Genomic DNA, 24,987 nt, shown 5'->3' with positions numbered 1-24,987 from the left:
GCTTTTACTTACGAGCTTTCAGAATAAATACCTATGCCAACAGAAACTCTGTGACTTTAAGTCTTCTCCAGTATCCGAAGTTTATTCCTACCCTTCACATTGCAGTAACAGGTGCTCTCTCCTACACAGTGAGCTTCTTCAGCCAAGTCCACCACCAGAATCACACCGGATGATATTGTTTTATTTTCCTGAACAAAACATTAACACTGGATACCTAACTATAACTTCAAAGCTGGCCCTATTAACTCTATCAGTAATGATACATCTTGAACTAATAGAAAGTGGGTCCAGTATTGTTGGACCTGTCATGTTTTGTCATTCTAATAATCTGAAATACATTTCCTAGGAATGTTTCAAGATCTGAATCCATTAAGTCAAATATTTTCCTTTAGGGCAATTCACACAGCTGAGCCTTTGTCCCTGTTAGTTATAGAACAGTCAGCATCAAAAAACAAAGCTTGCGGAACCAGTAGGACTGAAATACCACACTGCAATGAGACCAGCAGCATCATGCAAAGTGTTCTCAGACATCCAAAACACACGCAGTGGGTACCAGCTGGTGCACATAAAACTTTCCCTAGTATCGGTAAATGCATTTTAATAAACTAATAAATAACTTAAAAGGCATTAGACACAGTAAGACAGTTTATCACCAGCTTAAATCCTTAATATTCTGCATTTGTTGACAGTTTGCTTTCCCATATGGTAAGTTTGCTACCTATTAAATGTTTAGTTAAGCTTCTCCATTTATAAATGCTTGTTATATGCCAAAGCCATCCACAAATTCAAGAAAGAAGAGAACAGAAACAAAAAAAAAACAGCTAGTATTAGTTAAAAAAACCCACTGACCTCTGCAAAGTATAGTATTAACTTTTGAAAAATGCTACTTTATATAAATTTCCATTCCTGTTTTGCCAATACACAAAACATCTGAAAAACTGCCATTATACGTCATTTTGCAATGTTTTTACATTTGAAATCTATCCCCTTAGTTAAGCAAAAGTAAGGTTAATGCTTTGTTCCTCCTTACTATCGCTGTTTTGTTATACAGAAAATCTCTTTATGAATCCAAGAGATATTAGTTGTGACTATATGGCCAAGTTAACACAGATTACAGTGGCAAAAGATGACGATCTGACAGAGCAGAAATTTGAAGGTTAACAGTTTAGGTAGATCTTTTCTTCCAGAAGAATATAAGTTCTCTAGTACAGCTAAGTACCTTTGAAGAGGCACCAAAAACAAATAGCCCTTTCAACTGAACTTTCAAAAGCAATTTAATTTTCATTTCCAAAGGGATCTCGAAATTATTAGATACACATACATCCCTGGCCCACGGCCCTGTAAGATACATTCAGAAATTTAAAATAAAGTTTCCATACTTTATAACTTAATATATATTATATATTTAATATATAATATATATTTATATGTACATTACACAGATACATACACTCTCAGTCAGCAGGATTAAACTGTTTTGTTTTGTAATGTTTGATGGGCGTCACAAATCTACTCCATTATTTTGTGAATTCAATGGAATTTATCTATTACCTGAAAAGAAGAAATTTTAAAGATCCAAATGGAATCTGTGGATCAACATTAGCACCAATACAGATGGCCAGTACTTCAAAATGACTGAAGGGACAGAAATAATGTATTTTTTTTATAACTCTCCTCTTTCTGCACAAGCATTCCTGCAAAATATTTAGGCAGCAATACCTGTCAGGTCCATACATCTACTCTTGTTAAATTTAAATTTTATACAACTTCCCTTACTGTAATATACAGTATCTCTTTTGTCCTGTTGGATTATTTCATTTTTCACAGAGAAAAGTGATCAATAGCCATCCAACAGAATGTTTTTAAATCCCCTATCTCCTTTCACTGTATGGCTCAGTTTCAAGATTTAATCGATAGGCAGCCACCATCACTATAACCAGTACCCTTTCTAACACAGTTCAGTCACTGACTGTTGATGCTGACAACACAAAGTTTTGAGGTTGGCTTGCTGTTTATGGAAACCAAGGTACCCAGAGGTCACATCTTTCCAGCACGGTCACCAAAACCTACCACACAATAACGCCAGTCAGTCTCAATACTATAATTCAATTAGTTACCTACCATTTGGACAACAAAAAATAACATGCCCAGTTGCGATTTTAAACATTATAAGAATATTCACCCTGAGAACACAGAGGAAGTGTTTAAAAAATATTCTGATATGTTTGCTCTTCGTTTATAGTTTTCTTCTTTTCTCTTCATCTCCTCTTGGGTACCTGGGTTTGTATTTAGTATTTGACCTTACAATTGCTTTGTCAGTTGACCTGTTCATGCCACAGTCAGGTACTGGTGATAGAAGAGCCCAAAAAGGCTTGTAGAAAAGAGGCAAGCAGCAATCCACCACGTTAGGAAAGACAGCAGTCCCCGGAACAGGAGAGGAGTGAAAATATTCTTCAGGCTTCCCAAAGCCATTGTTATTTGTACTACAGTTACTTTCATCTTTCCATCAGCAGGTGGAGACTCAGAATAAACCGAACTGGGAAGCAGACTGCTTTCTACTGGAGTGTCAGAATTCAGTTCCGGGTAGATGCCCCAAGAATAATTGCCTGTCAAAAGGAAATAAGTAACAGATTTTTGTAGAATTAAATTCAAGTTCTGTTATTTTTGTCACCCTATAGATCACCTTAGATATATTTTTCACACACACACAAAAAAGGAAGTTTTTAGAACTCAAAAAATACTAACTGTATTTATCTGCATGGCTTCCTGACGATACGAGTAAGCTATTAGGGTAGGATTCATCTTAACTTTTGACATCTTAACATCTGCATGTGATACCCTATCAGTGCTGGGTATGATTCACCTCACCAGGGGTACATGTCCACTCCCGAACAGGGTAAATCACAGCCTAACAAAGCCTTTCTGCTGACGGTTTGCAAAAAGAACTCCACAACTGCATGACGGGCTGTGAAATACATCCCTCACTAGAAAGAAATTAAAAAAACAACAAAAAAAGCCACAACACACACCGCAAAAACCCACACAGAGTGACATCAGATTTCCCCATAATGAAATGAACAACATATCTCCCAATTTCAGTTCAAAAAGACCAATTAAGACTGAAAAGCTGAAAAAAATTCCTTTAACAGATGCTTATAAGGTTAAGTCAACAATGCCTTATACAGGTCCACTTTTAAAATAGTTTTTAAAAGACAATTATTTCAATGCAAGTAAGCAGCTCGATTTTTTTGTATTACACAATTTCTCAGAAATAAGTCAAACAAATTAGAATATAACTGGAAGGTGTCAAAAGGAGCAACACAACACCTGAAAAGTGGCACATCACTATGTTTTAAATTGAAGGAAACTACAATGTACGTCTGCATTGCAAGTCACCATATATTTTAATTCTCTTTAGCAAGCTGAAGGTATAAAAGCCCTACGTAGAACAGAACACATTTTTGTTGATCCAATTTCACCTACCTAGTGTTTTCAAGAGCAGAGTTGTGTGAAGGAGCATTACCAATGGTGCAACATACTGCAGTGCAATTACACAAAGATAATAAAACACCCGAGCCACCTGGGAAAACAGAAGAAATTCATGAGTTCCGGCTGATCAAAGCGAAGCTTTATGAACATGTCTAGGAAAAACAATCAATTTATTAAAAAAACAATACTTATGCATAAAAGCTGCTTTAAAACTTTTCTAGCATATCTTGGCATGTGACAGAGTCTTCAAAAGACCTAATGAAAAATTCTTGTTTGAGGATGTCTACAAACCTGAGAGAAAATGCTGAAAGAAAATAAAGACAGCAATTCTGTTAAAACAATCAATTTTGCTTCTGCGAACTGCATGTCTTCATTCAAAGATTCCTATTTCAATAGATCAGAATCAAAGCTAAATATAAGTTCAATTTTTAAAGTCTCCAGAGAACTACAAACTAAACCCCATTTCAAAAACGAAGTAGCAGTCACAGTCCAAAGCCTCATAAAAAGTAAATGAAATTTTGGTTAATATTGCAGTCCCTTTTCAAAAGCAAGATATTAAGATTTCCAACTGTGAAACACCAGTATTTTAAAAACAATGCCAAGATGATTTTTCCTTAGTAGTTGATCCATAACAGCATTTAAATGGTCTTAATCTCACATATACATTACAGTTCATTGAAATCCACTCAGATTTATCCCCCTCCCTACTACAAATCTGTTCATCTTTCTCCAGAAAGTTACATTACATATTTTATATAAGCTATTGAACTAAAAGATTAGATAAAATACAGGAAAAAAAATCATAAAATCAATAGCAAGCAAGCAATTAAATAAAGCTAACTGGGTTTTAGAAAAAAACAAAATACAGAGTGGCAAAAATTATTAAGGCAGACATGACATTTTTGGAAATAGGCTCCAAAATCTCAAAGGGTTTTGTGATGAGCAAGCATCAAAAAAGTAACATGAGAAGAAAATGTAGTAAGACACTGACAGAAGAAAAAAAGGGTGAGACAAAAAATAGCGTAAGGTAATGGATAGATTATGATAAAAAGAACAAAATAAAAAGTAACAATCACTGTAGAATGACAGATAGGAAAGCCTTCACCAGCAGGAGTTCCAGGAGGTAAACCAGACATGGCTAGCAAAACAAGATAGGACTTTATTTTGTGGCCGTGGCCTTCTTAAAGAGAAGATACAGAGATACTGGATAAATGGACCTAAGAACCACCACACAGAGAAGATACTGTTGTTTTACAGATGGGACAGAAGCTCTCAAAACTAAAATTACGCATTCACAGCAATCAGCACGGTTCTGTCCCACCCAGTGGCTGCCACCTGTATTTCCTGACCTTTTTTTCTGAAGGAAATTGCTAGCCACTTTTTTTCAGATACTCAGATACTTCAGATACTCAGTGAAGCCAAGGACAAGATAAGTAATATTGACAATCCTCAAAGGGGAATCTTTGTCTTCTGGCAAACTTTGAAATTGCTCCTCCAATACACCCCAACTCATAAAGATCACCAGGCAGCACTATCATCTAACACTAGAAATACAAGTTTATTTTGCAGGCAACACACAACATCACTCTACAAGCTTATGAATTTCTACCTCCTTGGTTTGTTGATGATAAGTTTTATTATTTTTCTTTAAAAAAATCATTTCTCCTTTGCCACAGTAACAAGATGTGCTGAGAGTTCTGTAACTCTGCAAGTGTACTTGAAAATGGTTTGACAAAATTAAACGTGTCCTATTTTATCTCTAAATAGGATCACATTATCGTAAATTTTGCCTCAATTTAAAAAACATAGTGGTCTTAATCAACAGTATTTACTCTTCAAAGTTCATTTTTTTCCTATGTTGTAGCTAAAGATCATGACTCATCCTGTGCCCTCCCCAGTATCTGCTACTCATGCTGAACAGCAACACCCCATGTTTGTAAAGAACAATTAATGACAGGACCTTTTATAACAACTTCCAAATAACTTGAGACAGGCCATCTGTGTAATATGGATACATCTCTGCATATTTTTGGTCACGAAATTTCTCTGTAGTGGTGTTATTTTTATAAAGATATAGTTTAGGAAGTTTCATTCAGATTTCAGCTTTGGTGCCCCAGAAGACAAAAAAAGTGCGGAAAAACGAAGCATTTGTACAGACAGAGCACTCCAAATACGTAACCTCAATGCCATCAAACTCACCATTTTTTGTAAATCAACCATACTTATTCTGCCAGCTTCCTTTTTCATCTGATCCACACTTTTCTGGGCTAAATTCAGATAAGCCTGTAAATGACGACGCATCATAGCCAACCGTAAAGCACACAACAGGATTATAATCCACAGCCTCACAGTGTCAAATGTATCTTCTGACATCCTGTGGATAAAAGAAGAGAATAAAAGGGTAATGATGTTTTCCAAAGGTCACCTAACATTACAGAGATATTTGTTTGTTTCATCCATAAAGAAACCATGAAGTGTATTGTCAAAAACACTTAATGCACAACCTACAGTTATGAAGTTCATGTGCAAGTAATATTCACTCTTCCCCTCTGCTTCTCTCCCTACTGCTGTTTTGCAGTAGCACTATCACAGCATCAGATCCAAATTAGCATCCAGAAGAGCGCTTAAATGTTTAAATTCTGAGTAACCAAGACAGGACACTAATAAACAAGCTTGCTCAGAAAGTTGCAGGTTTTGAGACACACAGTTCTAGATAGAAAATGTGTACCTCAGTTGCCTTAGGTACCCTGTTATAGCACAACATTCGTTTTAAGATAAACTGAGGAACAAAACAGAAGCACTGAATATGTATATTTGCGATATTGTATTTAATAGTTCAGTAGTCACAGAATGACCTTAGAAGCATATCACAGACCTAGAAAGCAATAAAAAGTGTCAGCCAATCATGTCTGTTTCAAGTCCATTTTAATATTACTATTTTCAATTATCTAGACTAATAGTAACAATGACAATCACCTGTGCTACTTATACAATTTTGATTTCAGATACCACTCTTCCTGAAAATTCTTTCCCTTTTTATGTTTTAAATATTTTAACTACCAATTCCATACGCACTACATCTACACAGAGATCGTAAGACAAATTGCTTAGGTCACTTCTCATGCCAACGTATCTCAACTGTTTTCACTGAAATCACTGCTTTTCTACACCAGTGTGTAACGTACAAGGTTCCAGCGAGATGATATTCCATCCCTAGGAAGAATAACCCATCATTCCCAAGGAGAGTCCAGAAGACAGCAGCTTTTTGGGAAACTTAACATTCAACACTCTGCAACTAATTCTCCTTCTGAAATAACAGAAGCTCTTCAAAGTTCAACTGTAATTCCCACAATACTTTTGACAGCAGATACTATTAAATTTTAAGCGTTCTACATTTCTATGATTTTCACAGGGCACTACTTAAATGTATGGTTTTGCTCTCAATACCCCAGAAATAATTTTTAAAGGCAATCTTACAAAGGGATACTGTCTTTGCCCAAGGGTGGGTTCATAATGTAGTCCTTAGTGATTGGCTTTACCCACAGCAGAACCATAAATAAAGGTGCCAAGAAGTTTATATGTAGCAATGTTCTGAAAGAAGAAAAAAAAAAGGAGGGGAAGTTATTAAAAATAAACAATGACCATACTGTTGAAACTGCTGGTAGAGGTTCAAAAGGATAAATTCAAAGTTAAACACAGTTGAGAGAAAGGTAAACAAGAAAATAACTTCCCTATTTTATAGGTATGACTTACGTTTCAACAAAACAGTAATTCTATACACTCTGAAATCACACTGGTTGCAACTTGAAGTGCTCTTTGGAATAAATCAAGTTTTCAGATATTTTAACAATCCAACCAAAAGAGCTATCTGCACTATGCCACACTTTAGCAAAAGACAGTTGTTGAAAATTTCCATATGATGGCATAATACCAAACTGCATTAGCTATTACAGTTTGAATCTAGAGAGTCAGCATCTCGGATAATTATGGAAAATATGCTGTTATATTACTTTTTCTTTTTGCTTAATTAAAAATGTACGCAGATTAATTTCTATTATCTATACAGACATGGGGAAATGGTTCTCAGAGGTCGGATTTCCCAGTTTAATGAAGATTTTTGCTTAGGAACTTTGGTACTTATATTCAATTAAACGTACTCAGACAAAAAAAAAAAAAATGCAAGCACAGCTATTCCATTTTAAAAGCATTGTACGAAATTGCACATTTAATGTAAAAGTAGTAAGCTTTTGTACTATTTCAGGAGTGTTTCCTGAAATTTATATCTATAGGCCTGGTGGTTTTGCTAGTGCAATGCTTCCTCGCTATCAGAATCAGCTTGTCTACATTTCCATCTCCAGTCAAAGTGCTTCTACACTACGGAAAATGTGAGATAATCAAGTTATTCTAAAGAACACAAGACCTTACTGATTTCCAACTGCTAAACTTCCTAAAGCCATTAAAACGTTTTGTATGTTTCAGAAGATGTCATCACATGCACACACTTCAGTCATTGGTTCCTGATGAAGAAATAGGCACTGCTATAGTTATTCAGTGTTGCTAGGGAACAGAACAGCATCAAAGAACAGTCCAAATCACTTCAGTAACTCGTCAAAGCATTTTCACCTGAGCTTCCACTTATTTAAGACATCCTACTGAGTTAATGGACTGGAACGTGCCAAAGTGTTGCAAGAATCCCTTTCTGTTTATTTGAGTGGAGGGAGAAAGGCTGAAAGACTCCTGAAGTAGCCTCTGGAAAACGAGGATATGTGTACGAAAATGGTACAAATCGATTAAGAAGACTTCAAAATATATGCAGGGAAAGGATATTGCTGCTGAAGAAAAAAAAAAAAAAATAGACCAAGCTATTAAAATTAAAATGGACAGCAGGTTATTTTTATCCTGTTTACTTGAAAAAAGGGGAAAAAAAACCTTACTCCCATTCTGCAATGTAGTGGGAAAGGAAGCTTGTCCCCTCTCGTTTTTTGTTGGTTGGTTGGGTTTTTTTGGAGGAAGCTTGGATGCTGGTGGTTTTCTTGGGCAGCCTGAGGTGTTTGGGGGAGAGTGTTGGATTTTTTGTTGTTCGTTTTTCCAAAAGTGGACCATGTATTTGACTGAAGAGAAAGGCACTGTTTTTCTGTAAAGAGATTTGTATCCACAACACATCATCCTCATTTATTACTCCCCTTTAGTCACTGTCAAACAACTGCAAACAGTCAATAATGATCTACTCATTGATAAAAAGAAATATATCACTAGGGACAAATAGCAATTTCTTCAGGTCAGTCAGAATCTAGCAATGATTCTTGGTTTATAACTGCATTACCTAATCACATCTATATCCATTTAATGTCATTTTCATATTGCTCCAGTTGAACAGTCAAAGCATAGTAGACTTTTGAAGATAATTTTTTATTTCTACCTAGGTTTTCATGTCCAAGATCAAGGAAGATGTTGGAAAATCAGAAGATGCTTACAGAAAAGGCACGAGAAATTTTAAAAATATTGAGAACTATAAAAATGAAAAACTAAGTAGTTTACTTTATGTAGCTGGAAAGAACAGATTAGGAAGTGACGTAGTCATGGTCTACACACAGGAACTAAACAGCAGATACAACAAAAGCCAACAGTTTGTAGCTGTACCTGGATGCATTCAACCAAAAGGAGTGCAAGTATAACACAGAGCACTTGCTCATAAATTTACCAAAAGTGATGGACCCACTTTAAACACAGTTTAATTTTTAAGCTGGGCATTTCTGGAGGATTAAAAAAAAAGGCAGTTTGAGCATAAATAATTTATGTATCAGAAAAATAAAATGGTTCTCTTAGGACAGTGAACAGATAAAATGATCACAAGGGTCTATGCTGCAGAGTCTGTCATTAACATATATTAAACATCAAAAGTCAAGATGTATGAAAGACATCTGGAGTTTCTCAGCCAAAGAACACTGAAGAGAAACAGTTAAATCGAGAAAACATTTTACTATCAAACTCAAGGATGTCTAAAAATGGAAATATTCCTTTAAAATGGTGTTAACATCTGACCCCTCATTAAATATTCTGGGTCATCTTTGTGTCTTACCCTAAATTTATTAAACACATGATGCGCCCCTGGAGGTGGGGGTGGAAAAAAATGCTACTGTTGCACCTCTCTCTACTTCCTGACAGTTATGTAAACTTCCAAAAATACAGGATGGGGGAAAGGAAGCAGTAAGCAGAAACACTTGTGGTGGAGCTCTTGCTGGAGGAAATGAATACTCCTTTTAATTGGTACTCTAATTACCAGGCGAAGAATATAACAGACTGGCAGAGCACAGGTTGAGCAGAAAGAGGCAGGTGGCAAAGTCTGCTTGAGATACAGAAAGCAGCAACAGAAGTCTTAGTCACTACCTTCTTGTTGGAATAGTTCGCTTTGCTGATGTTCAGACATTAAAGATTTAAGACTGAGTAGCATATATCTATGTGCATATATTTTCTCTTACTGTGTTATTTTTTCTGTTGCTAAATTCAGAGCATCCAGATGCATTTGAGCCAGTCGCAAGCCAGGGAATGTCAAAAAAGCACCAATAAGTGAACACAGAACAGCCAGGAACAATTTGAAGGTTAGTTTAGACACAGGACCCCTAAAAGAAAAGAAAGGAAATAAGCATTTTCTTGGGGAAGAAGTTGGGGGTAGGGGAGGTATCAGAGACTACTTTCAACTCAACAGTATCTAACATTCAATCAAAAAAAACCCAAAATAACCCAAAACAAAACACAAACAGTATTCTATAGTTTTACTCTGGAATACCAAAATTATTACAAACCAATCAAGAGTTAAAATTTAAAAAAAGTCACCAACTTATTTCCTAGAAAGAACAGAAAACCTAAGCTACTGCCTATAAGATGTTAAGTTTGTTAGTATAGAACAAAAAAAGAATCATTTTATATTGTAATTAACAACAAATTATGTAACAGAAACAGCTAACAGAATGGATTTAGTGATTAGGTTTTAGGAGAAGAACAGATGTATCGTAACTTTATGTGGGCAAAGGCAAAAATGGATATTTAAGTTACATGACTTACATTCTACCGTGATCCATTAAAAGGCACTATTAAACCATTATTACTACAGCTTTTCACAGATTTATGTGAAACATACATATGGCAAATCAATGTGTCTCTTCCAAGTGATCAATATAGTTTAATGAACTACGAAGTTCAAAAAAAATTGCAGAAAAAAATAGCCAGGATCAACTGAATTATGGAATTAACAAACACTGGATTACATTAAAAAAAACCACGACATGTAACTAACACAGATTAAAGAGGAGCAAAACCAAATCTAGTGCTCCACATGAGTTTCAGATTATTTCTTAATCTTTGTCATATAAACTACCATAACACACCATCATCAACTCAACTGCTTCTGTAAACCGCCAAAGCACTACAAAAGTGCAAAAAATAAACACTTGGGAGAAAAAATTAATACAGAAGTTAGTAAACTTGCAATAGCTTTGGAAAAGCAGAGCGAAGAAAGGCTAAGAAACACATGGGGTTCAGTTACAGATTTCCCATGAGTTTATTCATAAATGACACATTCATCTACTTTAAAGAAACTCCTGTTCCTCAAATATGAAGCTACTCCACAGATTCTACACAACATGTAAGAACTTCCAAAAAAGAAATTAAGAAGTTGCGCTCCCACAGTGATGACGTACCCCATAAATGCATTTTGGGGCATGTGTATAAGAATTGTAACAGAAATCCTTTTTACAGTACACAAAGGCTGTTTACACCAGCGACTGTCTATTTGTGTAATATCACAAGCTATGGCGTGTTCCTCTGACAGAATAAACAAAACTTGGATGTCCTGTAGCAAGCAGATGATTTTGAATAAAAGGAAAATACTATTCCAACCTGAAAACAGGACTGAAAAAGAAAATATTCTCCTCCTACAGCTCTATCTGTAGCTTCTGCTCACTCATCCGCTTGTGTACCACAGGAATGGCAAAAAAATACCTATTTTTTAGTAATCCTTGCAAAGCTGAAGGGAATTACCATTCAAAAAAATGTTTATAGTTCTGAACTGTATTTTATGAGCTGTAAATGAAATGTTAGGATTGAAAATGTCCAAACTAAAAAGAGAAAACGCAAATGTAACTTAAGCTACCTGTGAGTACTGATGAATTATCTTCATTAACCTACCTCTTCACACTATTACAGAATTATACGCACATACAAGTGGAAAAAGTGCATGACAAATGCTTGCTAAGAAAATGCAAGTGTTTCAATTATAAAGCAAACAAACATATTTGCAGAAACTTACTGGGATTCCAAACCCTGCTTTTCAAGAAACTTCATAGCGCTTTCTGAGAAATTCGAGAATCCTGCAAGGAGAAATGTATTTTATTAGGGTACAAATGCAGAATTCCTTTTTTAAAACAAAATGCTAGGTAATAGGTCATCTTTTAAACAGCCTTCCATATGTCTAGCATAGCTCTTTCATGTGCTAACTAGTATGCCATAATGCAATAAAACTTGCAGCTCTGGTATTCATACACTTCATGAACATGAATAAAATTAACATTATTTTTTAGAAAGGTAAGTGCTTTTTTTTTTCTAGTAAAGTAGCTTTACTTTATCACAAAAGGCAAATTAGGTTAAATGGAAAACTGGAAGGCAAATATAATTAACAAAACAACCAACCTAAGAAAAGATTACACACTAATTAAAAGAAAGCAGGGAATACAGTCAGGATATAGCTCAGAATCTGCATTGCAAAGCAAAATTTCTTAGAAGTGTACAACATTATAGAATTCATTTTTACACAGGTATTCTCAAAAGCACTAGAAATAAATTTTTCAGCTCATGAAATCTCTAGCATTGTTTCAAATACTAAAGAAAGGAGTTACCCGATTCCAGTCCAAACTCCAGATAGTTTTCTGTCACAATGAGAATTGCCATCGCTTTCACAAAGAAGAAGAAACCAAAGGTGACACAGACTGATCTTTCACCTCCGTCCTCTACTTTGAAGTAATGGGTAGTCAATGAAAACAGCACCTTACTACACAAGAAGAGGTCAAGGAAAATCAAGCTTGTAAAATAACTACATTTAAGAATTATAAAGCTGTATTTTGGTCATCTACACTGCAGCTGTTCAATGAGGAGCAATTTTTAATTTTTTTTTTTTTTTTTTTAAGTAATATATGTTGGGTCACTTTCAGGTTAAAATTACAGAATACTGCAAAGCATAATTATCACAAAATGGGTAGCCAGGAATATACTACTCTTGGGTATAGTTTTGATTTAAAACAAAGTTTAAATGTAAACTATTACATAACCATAAATTACATCCAACAAAAAAAATATGACAATTGTATCTTCAATGCAAAATATCGACCTAAACGAAAAATCACAGAATCCCAGAATGTCAGGGATTGGAAGGGACCTGGAAAGCTCATCCAGTGCAATCCCCCCATGGAGCAGGAACACCCAGCTGAGGTTCCACAGGAAGGTGTCCAGGTGGGTTTGAATGTCTGCAGAGAAGGAGACTCCACAACCTCCCTGGGCAGCCTGGGCCAGGCTCTGACACCCTCACTGAGAAGTTTCTTCTCCAATTTCAGTGGAACCTCTTGTGTTCCAGTTTGAACCCATTACCCCTTGTCCTACCATTGGTTGTCACTGAGAAGAGCCTGGCTCCATCCTCCTGACACTCACCCTTTACATATTTGTAAACATTAATGAGGTCATTATATACTATATAATGAGGTCATTCTATATTCCACCAAAGTGCATAAATCAAGATTTAATATATCTCAATTTCAAAATCTGAACTATTACTTTTGAATGCAACAGGAGTGATGATAGGGAAGTGAATACACATTTTTAACCAGATATACGTGTTCTTCCTGGATGCACAACCTCAGGGTGTACAGACGAACAGCAAGAACAGGAGATTCCAACAAGCGCTTCTAGCAGGAATGGGATAAAACTTCTCAGCTATGAGAATTTCTGCTCACAGTGCCTGACAAGAAACTGTGACAAATGGCGTGGGATCCTTGCTTAGATTATTAGGTGACTGTTTACTAAACAGAAAACGTACTAAACAGAAAACATACAAAAAGATGAAACTTGTATTTCCCTGCTTTCATGTGCATTCATTTGAGGTTTCCTATCCATCAAAGACAGTAAAACAACAGCACATTTAGCATTAAAAGAACAAAAACCACACCATATAAAAACCCCTGTGTAGTCTGGTCCAATATATTAAATCCTTTCATGTAACCCTAGTGCCATAAATAGAAATATCTAAGATATCACCTGTTCTGTTATCAAGTTATTTTTAAAATGTTAATGTATTCTCCTTTTTAACACATTTCTAAACATAATTAGTCCCAAAATTAAATGGTAGATTAGGATAAATTTTTCATTTTATATCGTCCAATCTTATTACTATGAGCTGTAGTATATTATAATGTTCTTTTTTTTTTTTCAAATGGCAGGTAATATCCAGTACACATTCAAAGAAACATATTTAAGTCATTCCAGACATTACATGCTTTGAAAAAACAAAAGGGAAAAAGATTTTAAGTGTAAACTGTACTCTCTTTTTTTTTTCCCCACTATGCAATAACATATTCATTCATATTTGCACTTTTTTAATACTGGAAGTATTTTGAGATGTAGATCACATGAAAACACATTTTAGAGTATCTATTCAGTAAAACATTTTAACAGTCATCATTTAATCTCTCAGGAAACCACATGATTATGCAGTATCACACTTCATTAGGCAGCACATGTTTAACATTCACTTTGCTGTATTCCATGTCTATGCAGAATGGTAACTCATATGCATGCAATAAAGTGGCCTAAGCACAACAAGTAATTACAAAGTTCATAGTCATCAACTTAAGTTACCTTCATACTTCACAGAAAGAACCGATTTATCTAAAGGAAGACCTAAATAATCCTAAAAAGAGGTATGTGATAGGTCATATAGACTGTGTTCTGGAAACCTTTGTTTCTCCAATGGTACATTCTTAAACTAAGTGGCTTCTTACAGCTAAGGACATTGATCACAAATTGAAAACACATTAATTTCTTAATTTCAAATCTTTAAGTTACAAAGGACTTAATAACAGCTTGTGATCAACAGACAATCTATAAACAGGTTCGTAACCCCCTAGATACTTCATGTTTTCAACCATGGATTGTGCCTAAAGGATGTGGAAAATGTAAACAGGAAAAAGAAATATAGTGACAGTAATTTCCAGTTGTAGTGCAGATTCAGAACCCTATATATAAGTTAATGATTCTGCAAACTACCTCTGACTGAAAGCCTCTGTTAATGGAATAATCACCACTGCAGCCTATTTTAGGGTTGGAGAAAAATCGAAGCATTATGGCTTGATTCGTCACTTCCTTTCGCTGCTTGACCTACTGAAGAAATAACTGGGGAGTATACAATGCTAAATTAATTGATTCCCCACTCCCCCATCCCACCTTTTATTACTTTCTTTTTTTGTCTCAAAAGGTGATGTGTCTGCAGAATTTATGGTATACAATTTCACAAAAATAATTTTATCTTCATGTTGCTGCAGTTACAGAATTGTTTAATTATACAGTCCACTGGTATTTATGCAGGTGGACGAAGATAAAAAGTTCCATCTTCTGTTTCTATTAAAATACATTAAACTTTCAGATTTGCAAGTGAAAATCAAATAAACTCCTCTGTATTATTTCTAATTGCCTGTATGCAGAAAAAAAAAGATCGTTTAAGGCTTAGAAGTTATTTTAAAGTATTTGACGATTGACTTTCCCTAGATCAACCTTTACTCAAGTTAAGAAAATACTGTCACCTTCCTTTGCTATGCTGTTGATACATTTTCCAAAAGCAGATACTGAAATTTATTAATCTACCAATCACATCAATGTATTGAAACCTTTTCAGATAACAGTCAGTTCCCCAGCTGATAATTACCTTATTTCCGCTATACCACATTAATTTTCATAAATACGTTGCCTTTGCAACAGAAATGATTGCGTACAACAGTATTTAAAGGTTTATAGACAAAAACTTCAGTAAGCTGACTTATTCAGTTCTCAGTGATGAATTTTATATAAAGTATAAGAATTTAAATCAGGCACATGCTACTACTAAGATGGATTATCCCTTACTGTTGGCTTTCTCTACCCTCATGCACGTTCTTCCCCTCGCCAACAAGGCATTTCGTTATTTTACAGACCCAGTCCTTCGCAAGTAACCTGGCTGCAACTGCTACATTTAAAATTGCAATCAATAATTTAGTTTGCTAATTTTCAATGTCCGTTCTGACAGAAGACGCCTTTCCAAATTTAAAAATGGTAGCTATTTGCAGACTGATGATCACTATTATCTGCAACAATATGTAAAAAATAATAAAAAAATAGTAATTCAAATATTGTGGCCTACACCACAACGAGTTTTCAAACATCAGTTTCGCAAGAAAAACTGCAAAACTAATTTTTAAGCAAAAATTCACAATCAGCAGGTCCTGAATATCAATCTGTCATCAAAAAACCTCAACATCTTCGCTTTGCTAGATGTTTTTTTTACCCCTCTCCAGGCACTAGAAACCATTCAGTGGGTACAGGTGATCACCATGAAAAGTGAACGACCAACACAGTATCCTCCAGCCTTCCAAAAACACTCAACACAGAGCAGGTGGTGCAGGAGGTCTTCTAAACGCTGCCTCCAAGAAAACATCTGAGCATCCACCCAGCTTGGCGGGGAATGTGGCATCTGTCACCCACATACTTCACAGAAAGAACCGATTTATCTAAAGGAAGACCTAAATAATCCTAAAAAGAGGTATGTGACAGGTCATATAGACTGTGTTCTGGAAACCTTTGTTTCTCCAATGGTACATTCTTAAACTAAATGGCTTCTTACAGTTAAGGACACTGATCACAAATTGATGCACAAACATTTGAGTGGGTGAAACGTGTTTAAAGCTTCGTTGTGTGAGCACAGCTACCACCAGTGTAATGCAAACATGCTCCAACACTGGAACTCAAATACTCGGTTCACGCAGTACTCCTTTTAGACAAAATTTCTGTTAAAACACAAACGTATAGACTAGATTTGCTTCTGGAGCTTTTCTGAATATCTACACCACAAACATTAAAAAATGCTAATAGTGGGTTACTGCACTTTCTGTACTTACAAGAGGCCGATAAGAAAGATGGAGACAGACTTTTAGCAGGGCTGTTGCGATAGGACAAGACGTGATGGTTTTAACTAAAGGAGGGGAGATCCAGGCAGGATATGAGGGAGAAACTTTTGCCCCTGAGCATCGTGAGAGCCTGCCCAAGGTTGGCCAGAGAGGTGGTGGATGAACCATCCCTGGAGACATCCCAGGCCAGGCTGGACGGGGCTCTGAGCAACCTGAGCTGGTGAAGATGTCCCTGCTCATGGCAGGGGTGGCACTGGGGGAGCTGGGAAGGTCCCTTCAACACAAACCATTTTATGAGTCCATGGCTCTATGAAAACATTTTTGTTTTAGAAGACATGGCTGAGAAGATTTCCAATCATCACTTCCAACTTCCCAAAGCCTTTTTTAGTCCTTCAGCCAGCCAAATCCCCAGTACAACCTATGAGCTCTTCACACATCATAAAATAGAAGAAACACATGCCACCAAACCATCAAATTGTTCTAGAATTAGTTATTGACATATCACGTTGACTGCTTTCAATTGAAAGTATGGAGACAACCAATTTTTTCCAAAACTTACAGTGTGGTGAATTGTTCCTGGTCTTGACAGACTGAATTAGTAAATAGTTCTACAAACTTTAAAGTATTTTCAGCATCCCAGAGGCCTGACGTCATAACACATGAGTGAACCAGTTTTCTTCTGAAATCTCTTTTCACCTGCCTAGGTTCCAGTGAGGATTGTGTTATGAATATCTCTGTATACCACTCTTTGCACCAGACCCCTTCACCCAAAGAGCTGTCATGCCCAGAATAAGTTATGTTAACACATTTATGGAGATGTTAACTCTGATATAAAGTTTAGACTGTGCTTTCTGGTCCTGCAGCCTCTTGCATTGCCACGAACCCCTCAGACTGCACAGCATGACACATCTTCATCCCATTGGCCCAGGAACTGTACTGGTAATTAAGCAAAGTCCTATTCAATAATAGGAAGAAGTGACTTCACAAGGACTTCTACAAAAACACCTGCTCTGTGCAGAGGCCTCCAATAAAAAACAAGGTCTATGTAATGCCACAGGTTTCTTATTTCCCAGATTCCATTTATTTCTGAAGGTTTGGTCCTACATATCAGGCCATTCTCTTCTACGCTTTCCGAAATTCACATGTGTTTTTGGAAGTGCCACATGAATTTTAAACTTTTAACCTCTCTAACCTTTTTCTCACACCAACAAACAGACAGAAGTCCTGGAGGATTTTCTCTCCACAGTATACTGCCTATTAGCAAAAACTCAAAACAATATTGGTCTCTTAGCCAACACTTGCTTAGGTACAAAAATGCTAAAGCATGTAATTAACTCTCCACAGTTTTTTACATAAAATTTAGCTTTTAGTACATGATCTTTCACTTTTAATACTATTCTATCTGATCTTACTTTCCTTTCAGTAAAGTCAGGAGGCTAGCGAGAAAATATAGCTAATGTGCTTCTAACATGCAGCGAATACTACGTCTGTTTCAGTTTCCTCCAGCTGCAAATGTGCAATTAGATCTCAAGTGCTTCAGCCAGATTAGGATAAAACTGGAAATGTTAGTTTAGGCTTAATTCATATTTAAATGGCAGGTGAGAAAGAAACCATCTAAAAAAGACCCTAATAACTACTTGCACATTCACACCACTGAGACAGAAAGCTTGCACCGCTAGGTAGCTTAATCTTTTTTTAATTTCTACATTTGGTTTTGCCCTGAATTGATGGTCAAATGAAAGCAGTGATTAAGATTGTATTTAAATATCACAGTAAGATAGAATTACTGCAGTGGACTTTCCTACAAAACATAACTCACAATTCTTTTTTTCACCTAGAACTGCAATCATTGTATTATTATTTAAGCTGGCTACACCCCAGATTTGAAAGATGAAGCAAGTGGGGTGTTGTCACCAATAAATTTAAGAGCACATTGTGGCTTTAGTATTTCAAACCTGCTTTTGCACTAGTTCTGTTAACCTCCCCCTCATCCTCAAAATGAGAGTCAAAGGTGTTGGCTTTAATTTCTGATTTCTTAAGCAGTAGCTGCCTCTCTCTGCCAAGATAAAACCGGAATTCCTGAGTTACCCAACCAAATAAAATACAGGCTGTGCAAGACCACAGCTATCATATCATTAAAACTCTCCTGCCACTACCCAGTAGACTAGAAAAAACACCTTTTGGACTGTGGATCTGTCCTCTGACAAGTCAAAGGAGAAATATCTGCTCTGGAAGCAAGCTACAGACAGTCTTTTTTTTCCTAATGAGTTGACTCCCTCTTGTAGCAAGTTCTTACTCATTACAAGGAAAATTCTGGATATTATTTATACTTCGGACTACTGGGAAGAAGAATCCCTGTCCTTTTCATAAAGGCAGCACACATTTTAAGAATTATCAGGCACGGACAAGTATTAAGCATATCCAGAATGGTTAGCCAAATATAACCAAACATTAGAGCTCCAGGGTTCTACATGACACCACTAGCTTTTGCTAACATAAACACACAAAACAACACCCCCCACACAAACCTACAATACAGTAAGAATCTCTGTTGAAGAACAGATATTTTTACAGAGGAATCAACTTTGAATATTCAAGTGCTGTACCAAACCTAACTTAGCACTGTATCTGGGTGTCAGCTGTTGAAGAAACAGAGGAATTGCAGAGATTCATTTTCCAGCTCACCTTTCCATAACCCGCACTCTTCCAGGCCCTTATTCAATTCTACTGCTTTATCACCTCTCACGTCTTTAAAAGGCAACTTTCCTCCCTAATGTGTACACCTGGATCAGTATGTGGAAAGCAGTTAACTACCGTGCAAGCATTCATGTCTGGTACAGCCTTCTCCAGTAAAAACAAATAAAACGGCTGCTTCTTTTTATGGTTCGATACTGCCCATTTCCTAAGTACACTGCTTTTGTTTCCCTCACTTCCAGAGGGGAGTTCAGCTTTCTCAATAACTTTGAAAACACATCACCTCGGCTCCTACAACTGGCCAGACATTTTATTTTCTGTTAACTTTGTAAGAGTGTCTTGAATGTACTTTAAAGTTATGAACTTATGCCTGTATCTTTGCAATAAATTAATATACCCATTACTATACTATTTTGTTCAGGTAGTATCAGATTAAATATACTGAAACCAAAAAGTGTGCAGTAAATTGACCACTTCTCCAAAAGTTGTAAACATCTTCTGTACAGAAATCTATTTCTGAATGCTAAACTGGGTAAAGCCAATTTAATTTATAATGGTACCACTCAATGCTACAGATGAGCACTAACTGTATGTTAATATCCATATGCTTTTTCCATAAATAGTCTGGTATTAATGTTCACAGGCTATTGGTATCGGCAAATACAAAGAGCATGTACAGCATACATGTTACCCAAAAATGGCACTAGCTTACACAATCCGTTTTCCAAATGCTAAATATTTGTGTATACTGCCAACCAACAACACAGAGCTTTATATGACTTGCAGAATGATGCACGCTATAGAACGGAGTGATTTAAGAAAACAGAAAAAGATACACTGCAAAAGCCAAGACGAGCAGGCACCAGACGATGCTGATATTCATTTCTTGTGAGGGCTTCACAATACTGTAATAGGCTTCCGTCACCACATACACAATCGTAGCTGCAACGGTGAAATCCACTAACCACTGATATTCCGGAAAGTAATGCAACGCTGAAAAATACGAGTTTGAAGATGTTAAAGATGTGATATTTTAGAGCAGTTACTGACATACATAGAATGGTGCAACAACAGGAAAAAGGCACATTTCTTCACACTCAGGAACCTGAACTTGACTTCTGTCATTCCATCCTTGATTACTGCTCAAATTTATAAGGCTACAAGATTTTACTATTTTATGTCATACATTAACATTCCAAATTCAAAAAGCGTACTTAATTTAGATCTCAGTATCACAAGAGAAAATGCTCCTCCAGTTGAGTGTAGCTACAAATCCAGGTAAGAGTTCTGACTTTCTGTTAAAGAAGAAAAGCTCACTGGTAAATAATTTAAAAAATTAAAAATAACTGTTTCCTCTTTTTCTTAGAAAAAAAAAAAATACTGATGGTTTGTTCTTTGAGACATTGTTAATATCCCCTGTACAGCAATAAATCATTGTGTAAATTCCATCATAAAAACTCTGAGGATCACAGTGCGTTGCACGCAGGCTGGGTGACTTATGAAGTCCCCATAGGTGATGGGAACTGCAAAGAACAATTTGTGATAATGAAGTGCAGCCTGACTCTCCCAAACACCTTCCCTACATCTACAGGGTTAAAAAGTCACAAAACATTACTGAGCATTTGTCTGTTTACTATGGGCCACCTGATGTTAAACATGAAATTGGTCAAACTCAAACTTCCAAGTCCTATACTTATTTTGAAATAACTGTCTGGTTAGATCTAACAAAAGTCTGTACACATAACTTTTTAAAGACAGTTAAACCCTACACTATATCAGTATCTATAAATAATTAACGAGCCACTTAAGTGCTATAATTTAAAGCCAATAACACTAATTGAAACTTGTGAATGCTTTATTTATGTGCCAGCTTCAAAGACTGGTATTTCTGTAGAAGGGATTTTGTACACTGTCTCTGATAATTTGAGAAATCTCCTGCACAAGAGTATGCTTGCTTTCTTTTCTTCTGTATCTATGCATACAAAAATGTAGAAAGGAAAGAAAAAATACATATCACACATACATACAGATTCATATATGAGTTTTCTGTAAAAAAATGACTGTTCATGATTAAGGAATCAAAAATTACCATTTAAAAAAATAGCAAATTCCAAAACACTTCATGCTGCTTATTTCTGTACTGTCACTTTCAGTTTCTAAGCATTTTACCTCAGTGTTTCAGAAGTGCAGTTGAAAGGTCTAGGTTTCAATGCTACGGCACATTTCCTGTTTCAGATGAGCAGAAAATACATGTTTCAACATCTGCCAGCTGTCATTTTGTTGTAAAAAGTTATGATCTCTATTTCAAATAGACTATGATGTGATCTTTCCAGTGTTGTCTCATATTTCTGTGGATGCCTGACATAACAGACGGGCTTTATGCTGGATCCCACCTGCTCATCCTTTTTCCATAACACTGCTATTAAGATGTCACCCATGGAACAACAAAGGAGACTTAGCCCTAATTCTTGCCTTCTCATTTAACTTCATTATCAGTTATACTTCTATTCATGGTCTATAAAAAAAACATATTTTCCAGTATTCATTGCAAATAAACATGTGATAAAAACATATTTGCAATAATATACTATTATATGCATCCACTTATTCTTACCAATAGTGTCCCTCTCAGTCACAGATTTTGTTTCCAGATGAAGATCGATGTCTTTTGGAATGGTTAAGGGTTTGTTTTCAATATGACCATTATATTTTCTGTAAAAATACATAAATAGATAGATAGATAATACACAGATGGATACAACAAAACGAACTTTTTCAACATATAATTTCAAATTTAAGTAGAGCGCAGACCACCTTTTTGCCAAATACAAACATTATAATCTGTCTAGCTAAAAGCATTCATTCAAGTTCAAATCTTGAGAAACCAGCAGGAATGTCAATGCCTTGTAGCTTTACCTTGCAAGGCTCTGACATACTTACTGTGGAATGGGTTTAAATGGCCTCTATATGCTGCAACATGAGCATATAGAGGACAAGATCCAGTGGTCAATATTTACTTCAGATCACCAATTTTCTCAGTTCAGGGAGCTACAGGGTGTTCTACTAAGTTCCCACAGTCCCAAAAGGTTAGTGATATGAGTACAGCTACAGAGCAGAATATATCCACCCCACCATACAAATACCCTGAAGAAAATCAAAACTAAACTAAGACTTTTTAATCGAGGTCTAGACCAGGATGCTGAAAGACAGAACTGTTAAAGTCTCTCAATTGAAAATAAGTAAAAAAGACAGACGGACTTGGCAGTGGTAATTTATCGAACATTCAGTGGAAGTAAGAAGCAGTAATCTATCTCAGAAGATAGATAATAAGGAAAAAAATTAAAAACTAATTTCCAAAAAAAGCATTAGGCCTTTTTGTCAGAACAGGGTGCTCAGTCCACATGAGCTAGACTAACCTAGACTGTTGAAAGATCCATCCTACTAGCCATCAAGCAAAGACAATTTAAAGGTAGTTTTGTAATCTAAAAGGGTATGCATAGAAATACTACAGACTTGTTTCAATTCACACCCTGCTTGTGAAAAATAAGAAAAAAAGAAAAAAAAAACTATGCAGTATTACTAGCAATCCTAGAGATCCAGTACGTCTGGAAAATAAATAACCCATCACACCCTCTATGGGGAGACAGACAAGGGTCGGTACATCACGATACAGCATCAGGGTTCAAAGCCGCATTCCAGGTTTTAGCCATTTCTGACGAGCACGACAGTGATACGCAGAGGCTGGAAAAAGCATAACACACAGATTCATTTGCTCCTCTCATATAGGTGGGCCACATGTTTACACAAATAAAAGCAATGAGGCAACCAAAGGCTGATCCTCACACTGCTAAACCCTTCCTGGTCTCCAGCATTAAGCAACATGGGGATAATCAGAGCCAGGAATGAAACCATCATTTTTCAAAACTCACAAAAATTTGCTTAATCCCTTTCTGAAAGAATTCTAAATTTGTTAACATGTGTAGAGCGCCTTGTGGCACCAAGTTCCACAACGTGTGTCCCAAATTGAGAAGTCCTTAAATCTACCCTACTAACGTTATTCGGTGCCTCCTTGTGTAACTCAGTAGTAAGTTTGCTACTCCCTACCCACTCTCTGCACACACTGGATATGTCCCTGCTGCCAAACCCTCCCTAAGCCCATCCCAGACCAGTAAATCCTGAGTTTCTCCTCTCTGTGCAGAAGCCTTTCTTGTAGCCACCATCACTCCCCTCTTCCAGTTCTACTGAATCATCTTTGAAACAAAGTAAAAACAAAACAATGTCTTTTACATACAATATGAAGTTAGATGATGTTTTCCAAATTGCTGGTTAGAACTAACAGATCTATAGGGAATAATTTTTCACAGCAGAGACACATGTATAGACCATAAGAGATGACATATTTAGAGCAGAAGGTGCATTTTCATCTGGAGTTCTGAAACTATACCAACATTGTGATGTTCACTTTCCTGAAAATAAGCCACACTACTAGACTTTTAATTGAAGAAAATATGATGCTCTTAAATAAACAGGAACAAAGTCAAGTTACATGAAATTGGGTTGAGAGATTACCATTATCAACAAGGGTAAAACTTACCTTACCACTATTAAAAAAAAGATGAAAGCAAATCAGAAAATGTTTTGTTAGGTTAGAGAAAATATATATATCAAACCTAAAACTTAGAACACCTAAGTGGCTAGAAGAGTAAACTGCCACAGCTTAGAACAGCCCATCTCAAATTAGAAAAGGAAAGGCAGATTTTCCATAGAAATATGATTTACTGGGACATAACAATTAAAAAAAAATTGTCAAAATTCAGTCATTCATGAACTTATTTTTAAGGAATGATGTCCTCTCAGCAAATGTGTGAGATAAGAACACAAGTAGAAAGCATTAATAATTTCTTTTTCCTGGTGATATTCATTCTTAATATCACCTGAAGCACAAGAATTTTAATGGGCAAACTGGAAACTGAGGATATGAATCTAGAGCATCACTCCAAGGAAGCCACTTGAGCATCTGCAAGTATCTTCTGCATGCTTCCCTGACCCAGATATCCCCTGATGTTCTCCTACGCAGGAGTACCATCACCTTGAGCAAAATGCACATTTTGATTACTGAATCCATTTCAGCTCAACAAAATTTGGTGTTCCTACACTTTAATCAGTGTAAGTCCCAGTGATACAATCAGAGTATACCCAGGATCATTGGAAGTTTTAATTCAAACTAATTCATAGTAGCTATGGGCCTTTTCATTAGCTCAAAAATTTAAGATAACATAAACGTTTCTAAAATAGAAAACCTGCCTAATAGTCATGTGCTATTATAACCTATAGTATAACATACTTAAGTCTAACATGCATTGAATAAAATGGACTAAAACTTCACACCACAGTTGTTTCTATGGCTAATTTTCAAAAAAACTTCTTTGGATGTCCTTTTGCCATTTCTCTCTTAATAAAGTTCAGACTGGAAAAGTATTTAAGTAAGGAGAAGGTACTACATTTTGCAAGACTACAGGCTTGACAAAACAAGTCCTTTATCTTGAAAAGACTTAAGGGAAATAATCAAATAGATACATAGTTTTTTCTCTTGCATTATCTGTTCCAC

The 24,987-nt window shown here is 36.0% G+C and overlaps 1 protein-coding gene across 1 annotated transcript in view; it reads right to left on the bottom strand.

Moving 5' to 3' along the window:
- Nucleotides 1–1,256: 1,256 nt before the first annotated feature.
- TMEM161B (transmembrane protein 161B) overlaps nt 1,257–24,987 on the bottom strand; it is a 41,531-nt gene continuing 17,800 nt past the window's right edge. Inside the window, exons 4-12 of the mRNA XM_065861403.2 lie at nt 21,994–22,091; nt 20,216–20,372; nt 12,381–12,532; nt 11,795–11,855; nt 9,969–10,109; nt 6,967–7,080; nt 5,689–5,863; nt 3,484–3,580; nt 1,257–2,606 (exon numbers count right to left, since the gene is read on the bottom strand). Of these exons, the coding sequence (XP_065717475.1) occupies nt 2,329–2,606; nt 3,484–3,580; nt 5,689–5,863; nt 6,967–7,080; nt 9,969–10,109; nt 11,795–11,855; nt 12,381–12,532; nt 20,216–20,372; nt 21,994–22,091 (1,273 nt within the window). The 3' untranslated portion in view covers nt 1,257–2,328. The remainder of the gene's footprint in view (nt 2,607–3,483; nt 3,581–5,688; nt 5,864–6,966; nt 7,081–9,968; nt 10,110–11,794; nt 11,856–12,380; nt 12,533–20,215; nt 20,373–21,993; nt 22,092–24,987) is intronic.

This window comes from Patagioenas fasciata, chromosome Z (assembly GCF_037038585.1).
Source record: "Patagioenas fasciata isolate bPatFas1 chromosome Z, bPatFas1.hap1, whole genome shotgun sequence".
NCBI classification, from domain to species: Eukaryota; Metazoa; Chordata; class Aves; order Columbiformes; family Columbidae; genus Patagioenas; species Patagioenas fasciata.
The sequence above is the reverse complement of the archived record's forward strand: the minus strand, read 5'-3'. Positions and strand labels throughout refer to the sequence as shown.